General features: G+C 42.7%; 1 protein-coding gene across 9 annotated transcripts in view; it reads right to left on the bottom strand.

The window, feature by feature from the left end:
• The window catches only part of Ptk2 (protein tyrosine kinase 2), a 177,820-nt gene that overhangs the window by 10,455 nt on the left and 156,807 nt on the right, over positions 1-10,558 (bottom strand). For 7 of the 9 annotated variants that reach the window (XM_028773232.1, XM_028773233.1, XM_028773236.1 and 4 more), the window contains 3 exons: positions 6,789-6,851; positions 2,965-3,004; positions 2,588-2,694 (listed from right to left, as the gene is read on the bottom strand). In XM_028773232.1, coding sequence (XP_028629065.1) covers positions 2,588-2,694; positions 2,965-3,004; positions 6,789-6,851 — 210 coding nt within the window. The remainder of the gene's footprint in view (positions 1-2,587; positions 2,695-2,964; positions 3,005-6,788; positions 6,852-10,558) is intronic. The other 2 variants (XM_028773234.1, XM_028773235.1) reach the window with 1 other exon arrangement.

Raw genomic sequence — 10,558 nt, 5'->3', positions numbered from 1 at the left:
TGGTGGCGCACGCCTTTAATCCCAGCACTTGGGAGGCAGAGGCAGGTGGAATTTTGAGTTCGAGGCCAGCCTGGTCTACAGAGTGAGTTCCAGGACAGCCAGGGCTACACAGAGAAACCCTGTCTCAAAAAACCAAAAAACCAAAACCAAAACCAAAACCAAAAACAATATTGTTCTTTTAGGATGGATTTAACTACCTGTACTAACCAGATAATGAAGTCAGTCAGTCAGTCAGTCTATCTATCTATCTATCTATCTATCTATCTATGAACTTTACCTAGATGAAGTAAGCCTATTTCACTCACAAGATTTCTCCTCATGTAATATCAAATATTAAGGGTATCCTCAGGTACACATTCATGATGTCACTCTGATCATGAACTACAGAGTAAGAGGGAAAGTGTCAGGATTTCAGACCAACTGTTCATTAAACACAAGACAGTTCACAGGTCTGCTCTCGCGGCTTTTGAAAACAGTTCACTGCTCTAACTTTTCTTTTCTCTTTTCAAATTTAAAGACTCAATATTAGGAAGAGTTATGTCTTTGCCTGTTTCTTCTCCAAGAATACCAAGTGTTGCTGACAGAGTTAATGAGAAGCTACCTGGATTGATGAAGCTGACAACAGCTACTAAGTATGTTAGGCCCAATCTCCTTGGCAGGGTACCCTAGTCCAACTGTGTTTACTCAACATAACTTATTGTATGCTAATCTGTGCCACAGTGGATCCCTGATGCTCTTGTTACCTTATGAATGCACATGGCAATGATGCCCTCAGAGCCACAGACCAACTTGTACTGAGCATGGTGAAGCTGTGTGCTCTGAGATGATCTCATGGTGACATCACATCACTCTCCTCATTCTAGAAGGGGCCACTTTCAGTGTGCATTTCAGGGTCCTTGGACAATGACATTCTGCTTCAACCACTGGCTCTAAGTGACCATGAATAAACTGTTTCACTTCTGTAAACTATGGTTATCTAATATAAAAAAATGTGACCACTACCAACCTTGTGAGGCTGATGGCAAGAATAAAAAATATGGAAGTCTGTCACTACAAGTTGCAGAGGCAGCACTAAATAAATATCCATGCACACCAGATTTAAGATGCCATCCATTACACCCTGCACTTTTTTTTTTTTAAAGACAGAGTCATGTGACAGAGCCCAGGTTGGCTTTGAACGCCATCTTCCTGTCTATTTCCTGAGTCTACATCAAGGATGCATCATTTTGTATGTTTGCATGACTGCACTCACATGCATAGAAGCCAGAGGTCAATTTAGCTGTGGCTCCTCAGGTCCCACCCATCTTGTTTTGAGACAGTTGGATCCTTTTTTTTTTTTTTTTTGGGTTTTGGTTTTTCGAGACAGGGTTTCTCTGTGTAGCCCTGGCTGTCCTGGAACTCACTCTGTAGACCAGGCTAGCCTCGAACTCTTGAACTCAGAAATCTGCCTGCCTCTGCCTCCCAAGTGCTGGGATTAAAGGCGTGCGCCACCACCACCCAGCTAGTTGGATCCCTTTACAGTTTGGCTGGCCTAGAACTCACTTTGTAAACTAGGTTGTAATCAGAGATCTGCTGCCTCTGACTCCAGAGTACCGGAATTAAAGCTGCATGGCACCATGTCCATCTATCTTGTTTTAGAAGTGTCTTTTATTGGGACTTAAGTTACTGATTGTACTGGTGTAGATGGCCAGTGAAGCCCCCGGATCTGACTGTTTCTGCTTCCCCACTGCTGAGATTTTGGGTATGTGTTACCACACCTAATTCTTTGACATAAGTTCTGGAGACTGAACTCAGGTCCTCATGGTTGTGTGCCCTTACTAAATGACCTACCCCTTAGCCCCTCACTAAAAAGCAAGCAAACAAACAAACAAACAAAACCCAAAGACATAAGCCACTAAGAAATAAATTTCATCTGTATTCTAGAGCTATTAAAATGAAAAATAATGTGTGACAGATTGAAAAACAGGACACAAGGAGAGGTAGCCTGTTATTTTGAGTGGGAAATAGTGGTCCCAGCTTTAAGTATTGGATAGGGGTGGGGAGTGGCAAGAGAGGTAGATACTTCCTTTCTGTCCTTGGGACAAAGAGATTCAGGAGAGCTAGACGGTGACATAGCCCTAGGGAGGAATACTGAGAAATCATCCAAGAGGAAGCTTGCTGGAATGTGTAAGTCAAAGGCTGCCCTAGTTTGAGGACGGCTCCAGCAGACCTTTTATGAACACAGTTGTGAGCGGAGGAAAATGCACTTTACACAAAGCCATATTTACAATTATGTGCAGGTAACAGTGAGTCCCCACATATCGACGGCTTCCTGACTTAATGTTTAAAACAAGATGCACCTCACTAATTCCTATCTGGCTAGGGGGTGTTGGCATAAAGTTCCTCAAGTCTAGCATGCTTAGAGAGTCCATTCAGGAAAGGGTACAATCAAAACTTTTCTCAATCTTAAGAGGTTCAGAACACAGGACCCTAAATCCTGGGTTTTCCTACATTCTTCTTGTCAACATCTCTAACCACAACATGAGCTGAGGACTCAGTGACTCCACCAACCAGGAACAGATTATATTGCACAGGCATAGATACCTACCTTGACACCCTCATTGTAGCTGTCCGCAGGGCTGCTGATGCTGGACAGGTTGCTTAGGTGGCCAGGTGCTCCAGGGCGAGGTGGTTTCTTTGGTGGAGCTGCAGGATCTGGAAATTCAAAAGGATTCCATTACACACTAGTGAGCAGACTTCCAGCCCTGTCACTACCAGCATTGATTCATACAGCATATGGAGGCTCATGTTCTAAGAAGAAGCTTCTATAAGTTCAGCTTTCTAGTACTCTAGGTACAGATCTCATGTGGTGAATACCACACTTGTGTGCAGAGAAAAACTGTGAACATAACAGGGCATTTCCACTTAAATCGTACCCCTACCCAATCATAGGTACTTCCTCACACAATGTATTTCCTCACTTACCTGGTTTCCCCACAGGCTGATAGATGTGTTGGTTTCCAGTCTGTGGGAGAAGAAAAGTTCAGTCTACTGCTCTGTGCCAGATGTAACAGTCCACTTCCCCTTTCCCTATTCTTCTTTATCTTGAATTCTCTTCTGGAGTCTCCAGATGCCTGACAGCCTCAGTTGGGTGTGATTAGGAAAGTAACCAATGTATCTGAGTGTGCAGCTAGTCTATGTCAACTTGACACACAAACTAGAGTTATCTGAAAGGAGGAACCCTCAACTGAGGAAATGCCTCCATAAGATCCAACTGCAAGCAATTTTCTTAATTAGATTGATAGGGAAGAGCCCAGTCCATTCCCTGGGTTGGTGAGCCTGAGTTCTATAAGAAAGCAGGCCGAACAAGCCAAAGGAAGCAAGCCTGCAAGCAACATCCCTCAATGGCCTCGAGATTAACTCCTGTTTCCAGGTTCTTGCCCTGTTTTGAGTTTCTATTCTGACTTCCTTCGATGATCAACAGCAACATGGAAGTGTAAGCCAAATGAACCCTTTCCTTCCCAACTTGATTTTGGTCATGGTGTTTTATCACTGCAAACAGAAACCCTAGGATTGAACACAGTGGTCTCAAGTTCTCACAGTTCACAGGCCTTCCATAGTGTGTGCTCATCCTGCTGGCTGCTTGGGATCCATCTCTCCTCTAGCTTATCATTTAGATCACGGTAAGGATATAGTCAGAACAATTATAATAGGAGAGCACTAGGTCATACTGGTTGCTGTATGTCCCAGAGGCACCCAGAGTCATTGACCCTGAGGCACTGTGTTGTGAGGACAGTGTTATCTAGGCCACTGCACAGGCCAGTCAGGAAATCCAATTCACAGATAGTCCTGAATCTTTTTATTTTGCTTGAGGTTTCACCTCCTATCTCTTCGTAGTACTGGTTGTCCTGAAATTTGCTCTGTAGACCAGACTAGTCTCGAACTCAAGAGATCTACCTGCCTCTACCTCCTGAGTGCTGGGATTGAGTCAAGTGCCAGCACCACCTTGCTAAGTCCATGGATGGATTAAAAGACAGTTCTACCCAAGACAATCCCTTCTTCACCTGTACTGCCTAAAACTGGGTAAATGTATGCTTTTATCTGTGATAGCAAGGTCTTTCTATATAGTCTAGGCTGTTTTAAACGTGACCCTCCTATCTCTACCTCCCAAGACCTAGAATAACAGGTACATGCCATTGTAGTTGGCCATTGATACTTTGTGGGTTCTTTTTTTTTTTTTTCACCCTTTATTCACTGGTTTCACCTCCTAGCACTAGATAGGAGAGAAAGAAGGATAGTAGGGACAGAGAGATCCCTGAATCCAATTTATTTCTTTTTGTTTCTTCCTTGACCATGACTGCTAATAAGGTACCACCAACCCCCCCATGAATAACCACCACCAACCAACCTTGCTTCTTGGGGCCTTAGCACTTATATGCCCTATGAAAAGTTCCCAGAATTCCCAATGTCACATAATCACCGAAAGTATCTCCAGTTGACAAAACATGCCTCTGCTAGAGCAGAAGGCAAATCATAGTCAGCTGCTATAGACTATGTAATCCCTATATCTGTGATTAAAACAAAAGCACATTCTTATAATATTTCTTTTCTTTTTCTTTTTTTTTTTTTTTTAAAGAAACCAAAATCCCAGAATTGTCACTACATGTCACCACATCCAACTTCTAAAACTGTCCCTGATTTTATCTATTTGCTGGGGGTACAGCCAGACAACACCTGGCTGGTCTGTGTGAGGGTTTGGATTGGATGTCTGTCACTGGAGAACAACAACATTCTACTCAAGCCGAAGCTCTTATTAGGCTATATATACACATATGTACATATATGTTCACACATACATATACACACACATGCATGCTGCCTTATTTTTAATGAGCACAATTAAGACTATTTCATAACTAGGGACATAGCTCAGTTGGTAGCATACCATACTATCATATCAACCTTGGTGACACATGCCTATAATCAAAGCACTTAGCAGGTGGAGGCAGAAAGATCAGAAATCTAAGGTCATTCTTGGCTACACGACTAGTTTGAGGTAAGTGTAGGATAGCTTAGAGAGATGTCCTCTCCAAAAAACAAAAAAAGACAACAAAAACAAAAACAAAATCTCTTCTACCCAAGATTAATCCTTGTCCTTCCCTCAAAACTGTTTCTCACCCCACCTCAGAATTTGTTGGGTTTTTTTAAAACATGCTACTTCCTTAATTTTTCAAAAAATCATTTATTGAATATTTAAATGACTTAAATTGTTAGTGTGGTTGCTTGAATGCTTGGGTTCCAGCGGGTGGCACCATTTGTGGAAGATTTAGGCCTTGCTGAAAGAAGAGTGTCACTGGAGGTAGTATCTCTACCTGTCACTAGGCTGTTTTATCGTGGACTCTAACCCTCTGCAACCATAAGCCCTAAATAAACTTTTTTTTCCATAAATTGCCTTGGTCATGGTGTTTTAACACAAAAAAGTAACTAACACAGTTGGTTTTTTAAGATAGATTCTGCTATGTTGCCCAGGAACTCCTAAACTTAACTGCCTCAGCATTTTTTTTTTTTTTTTTTTTTTTTGGTTTAAAGTAAGTACTAAAAAGTTTTGAAGTCCAAGTGTATCTGAGACTAGAGGTATGTGTCACCACACCTGGAAAAAAACCTCTATTTTTTTTCTTTTTAAAAAATATTTTATTTAATGTATATGAGTAAACTGTAGCTATCTTTGGACATACCAGAAGGTGGCATTGGATCCCATTACAGATGGCTGTGAGCCACCATGTGGTCACTGGGGATTGAACTCAGGACCCATGGAAGAGCAGCCAGTGTTCCTAACTGTTGGGCCATCTCTCCATCCCAGAAAAACCCTTTAATTTTTTTTGTTTTTTTCAGGGGAACCAACCCAGGACCTCCTGCATGTAAAGCAGAGCATCACATCACAGGGAACAGGGTGTGAAGAATGGTTCTTCAAGAACTCGCTTTTGCATGGTGCTTTGAATTTCACTTACTAAATGCTAGGACAATTACCGAGCCCCTGTTCTACTCTTGCTGTGGGTATAAAAAGAGATCCTTGCCCTACGGGATGACAGCAAAGTGAAAAGAGACAATGGACACACGAAGCACACATGGAGGAAATCCAACATTTTGCCTGGGGAACATCCAGGTAGCCTGTATGAGAGGAGCCCCCAAAACATGTCAAGGTGAACAGACTTTTAACAACTGTGTCTGTGGGTTGTGCTGTACTCATAGGCCCAGCTGTAAAACTCACACACAATATGAAAGTACCTGTTCTCAGAGCATTCTGGAATCATCTAACAAGGTATACATGTATAGAACAGAACATACAGGCAGTTGCATGGATTCTGTTTTATGGGTTAGCTGTTGAAAGACAATTTAGGTATTTCTGTCCTAAAACCCAGAAGACAGAAATCTTGCTTGAACAAGTTTTAAATGACTATGGGAAAAATTTGTAATCATGCCCAGCATTGTGTCATCCGAGGAGTTGGAGGTGAGAAGTTTAAGTTTATCTTCAACAACTGTGTATAGCTGTTACTCTAATCCTCACAGTAGACAGAGTACAGCTTTACTACTAAAAATCTGTATCAGTAACAGGACAGTGATCTGCATCTCTGAAAATCTGGAACATGATGTATTTTGACAGTCTTAGATAACATTCTTGTGTTTTACAGAAAGGCCATTCTATCCCATATCACGAATGTCAGTATGCCTTGATGTCTTTCAATAAAATGTGGAGGGCTCCAATACAGAATTTGAGACCAGCTCTAGGAACAGTGCAGGCAGATGCTTACCAGACCCTGAAAACTCCCGTCCTCCCTGTCGATGCTGCCTCGAGAGAGCCTCACATCAGGTTTCTGAAGATTAAAACAAAGGCCAAAATAATTTGATTAATATGTATATGTTACTGACATATTTTTGGACTTAAGTCACCACTTTATACCCAACTTTCAGATAATGCAGCCCCAAGTCCTAAGCACCAGCTTCCAGCTGGTCTTCTTGCCTGTACTCAGCATCATCTCAGTGTCATTGTGCTGTCTGTGTTCCCAAGTGGTAACTTCTTGGATCTGTGATGATAAGCCCACCGTTTCTTTTTTGGTGTTGATAATGTAACTGAGGCTCATGAACATGTGCTCTACCAAAGCTTATGCTTACCCACAGCGTCAATCTTTAGGTGATCTTAAATGATCTCTATCTTTATAAATATTTCTATCTTTGTAAATATTAAGTAACTTTAACTACATATTTATTTAGCGTGTATGTGTGAGTGTACATGTGCATATGCACATACTATGGTGTGTGAGAGGAGGTCAGAAAAGAGCTTGAGAGAGCTAATTCTCTCCTTAAACCATGTGGGTTCTCAGGGATCAAGGTCAGCTTGTCAGACTTGTTATCAAGTGCCTTTATCCACTGAGCTATTTTGTGTGCCCCTTCTTAGTTTTCTGGCTAAGGCTCTACTTTTTTGTTGTTGTTGTTGTTCAGAGCCATGTGGACTGGTCAGAGTGGCTTCTTATGGCTGGAAGGGGATCTGCTGTGCAGTTTGAGGTCTAACACTGTTTTCATTTGCTGCTTCTACCTGTAGGGCATTGAATCAGGATCAAGGGATGCAGCAACAAACTGCTTAAAATATGGCCAAACAAAAAATTTTGGACAGTACTATGAATAGAACTGGTCAACTTCCAGGTAACAGAGTCTATGTGCTCACAAGTAGGGAAGAGTGCAGCCTACAAATGCTGACCAGTTCACAAGGGGACATCATGGATATCTTCAGAAGCTTTCATAGAAAGTTGGACACGATTTTTTTTTTTTTTTTTTTTTTTAGGACGCCAGAGTTTATAAGGTAGTCTGGGCCAGTCAGATAGCTCAAGGCTCATGTTGTCAGAAAATGCCTAAGGCTTTCAGTGCAGAGACCTTTCTCCCTAGAAGCCTGTAAGGGAGGGGTAAAGCTGTCACAGTAGGCTATTCTCTGGCAAGCAGCCCTTTGCTACTATTCCTTAGTTCCCTCATTGGTTTTCTTTCATCAGGACTGACTGGGTCCACTGTGTGAGAAGAACACAGAGTAGGCTTTATGTAGACAGGGCTTCCACATTTTAAACTATAAAAAGTCCCCTTTTTAGTACAATACTGTTCATACAATAATAAGAAGCCTAGTCACTATTTTTAAACAGTGCTCAGAAGGAAAACAACGTTTCTCATCAGACTGCAGCTCTAGCAGCCCTGGCTGCCAGCATTCTGGCAAAAGAATGAGTTCATTAGCAATTACAGTAGCGATTTGCATGCACAGACCACCTAAGTAAGGCCACAATCTTGAGCTGGGGACAATAGAGGGGACACAGTAGAACAAGGAGCATTTGCATTCAAGAGAGCATGTGACCTCAGGCAGGAGCTGTTGTCCTCAAAATTATCCTGTACAGGACCATGATCTGACAAGAGACCTCTGACCCACCCAAGCAATTGGTAAATGACTCAGTGGATAACAGTAGCAGCTAATAGGAGCTACTTCAATTGAGCTCCAAGTGGTGAAGAGAAGCTGTTAGATGAGTGACAAGCTCTGTTGGCCTGTTTAAATCACAATACAATGTTCTGGAGACCTAAGTCTTCTAAGAACAGTTCCTGTGATCTAGTGGAAAATAATTCAAACAGTACTATGAATAGAACTGGTCAACTTTCAGAGTCTATCTGCTCACAGGGAAGAGTGCAGGCCACAAATGCTGCCCAGTTCACCACAAGAACACGGTGGATGTCTCCAGAAGCTTCCACAGAAACTTGGACAGGAATTGTTTTTGGATGCCAGAGATTATATGGTGGCCTGGATCAGTGAGGCAGCTCAACAGTGGAAGGGCTTGTTGTGACAAACCTGAATCTGAATTTAGGGCCCCTGAGTTCCATTATGGAAGAAGAGAACCATATTATGCACATATACATGCACACATAAAAACATTTAAAAGAAATAAGGGCTTGTATATTTTGTTAGAAATGTCTATAATAGCTTACACACTTGATAAGACCCTCCTTTTCTGCAGATACAGCACTCTGAGAGAAACATACTATATTCAGGCTGCTGGAACCCTGACAATCCAACAGAGGGCAGCTCCAGTACTGTCTTTTAGCATGGTCTCTTTAAAGTCAGTACAAACTCTCACTAGTGCCTCTGGTTCAGCAGTTGCAGGTATTCAGGGATGGGACACAGATACAATGCGCTCCAAGAAGGTACATGGCTCTGGTGCAGAAGCCCACAGACGTGCAGATGAAAGCAGATGGGAGGGGCCCTCTGCAGACAGACAGTTAGTTCTCTCCTACTCAAACATTACTACACTCTTCCACTCTCCCATGCATTTCTGCTTATGGGCAGGTACATACACCCAATGTCAACAGTGGCCCTCCAGAGGATATCTGTGCCCAGACAGATGACAATCTATCAAGAACAACCTGACAAGAAAATGCATAAGAGAAGCACTGTTTACTGACTCTAGTGTCTGACACTTTCTATGCTAAACATAGTGCCTGGCTGGGATGAAATGGGCACAGACTCTTTCCCTGAAAACCTCAGTTTAGCAGGGAAAACACATAGAAAGAGTGGCAGCATTTCAGAGAACATTATATTTTGATTTAACAGGCCAGCAGAGCTTGTCACTCATCTAACAGCTTCTCTCCACCATCCACTTGGAGCTCAAGAAGGAAGCCCTCAGGTTTGTCTGCTTCCTCTTTGTATCCCAGTATGCGCTGCCCATCTCCTTCACAGCCTCTACAGAGAAATGGATGCAACTGCAGCCAGCACTCTGAAGACAGCAAGTGGTAGGAGATACTTTGGTGTTTTGGTTTTTTTTAAACCAGGTTAGGATAAGACAATGTCCACTCTGTGCCTCACCCTACATGTTCAACCTGGGGCCCTGAACCTGTTCTTTGGGCCTGAATCTCCTCTTCAGAGTCTTTTCAAAGCACATAACGTCTCCTTCTCTGTCCACTGCTTCATTAGTTTGTCTCTGTCTCCTCACTGCATCTGGCTTACTGTTATGCACAGAGTTACTCATCAGTATATGCTGAGACTGGATAGGCCTGTGAAGAGCCTGACATGATCAGTGAAGGTGTGAGGATGGCAGGACTCAGAACCAAGAGGATCTGGTGACCGTGAATGTGGGAGAAAGTAAAAAAGAAACAACACCTCAGCTTTTCAAGGTTAAGTGTATAGAGAAATGACATGAAAACCACAGAGAAAGGTAACAGAGTTAGTTCAGGATCTGGCAACGTTTGATGTATTGAAAAGAGCCAAGGGGAGTGGGGAGGGGAGGAGACTGCTTCAAAAACACATGCATGAGGATATCATCACTCAGTTAATGAACATCAATCAAAACTCTGAATGAACTAGTAGTACAAAAGCCCAGGCCAGTAGCTGTAAGCATGTAGGGATTTAGCCGGGCAGTGGTGGCGCACACCTTTAATCCCAGCACTTGGGAGGCAGAGGCAGGCTGATTTCTGAGTTTGAGGCCAGCCTGGCCTACAGAGTGAGTTCCAGGACAGCCAGGGCTACAGAGAAACCCTGTCTCGAAGAAAAAAAAACCTGGCC

This window comes from Grammomys surdaster, unplaced genomic scaffold, assembly GCF_004785775.1.
Source record: "Grammomys surdaster isolate TR1022 unplaced genomic scaffold, NIH_TR_1.0 224, whole genome shotgun sequence".
NCBI lineage: Eukaryota > Metazoa > Chordata > Mammalia > Rodentia > Muridae > Grammomys > Grammomys surdaster.
The sequence above is the reverse complement of the archived record's forward strand: the minus strand, read 5'-3'. Positions and strand labels throughout refer to the sequence as shown.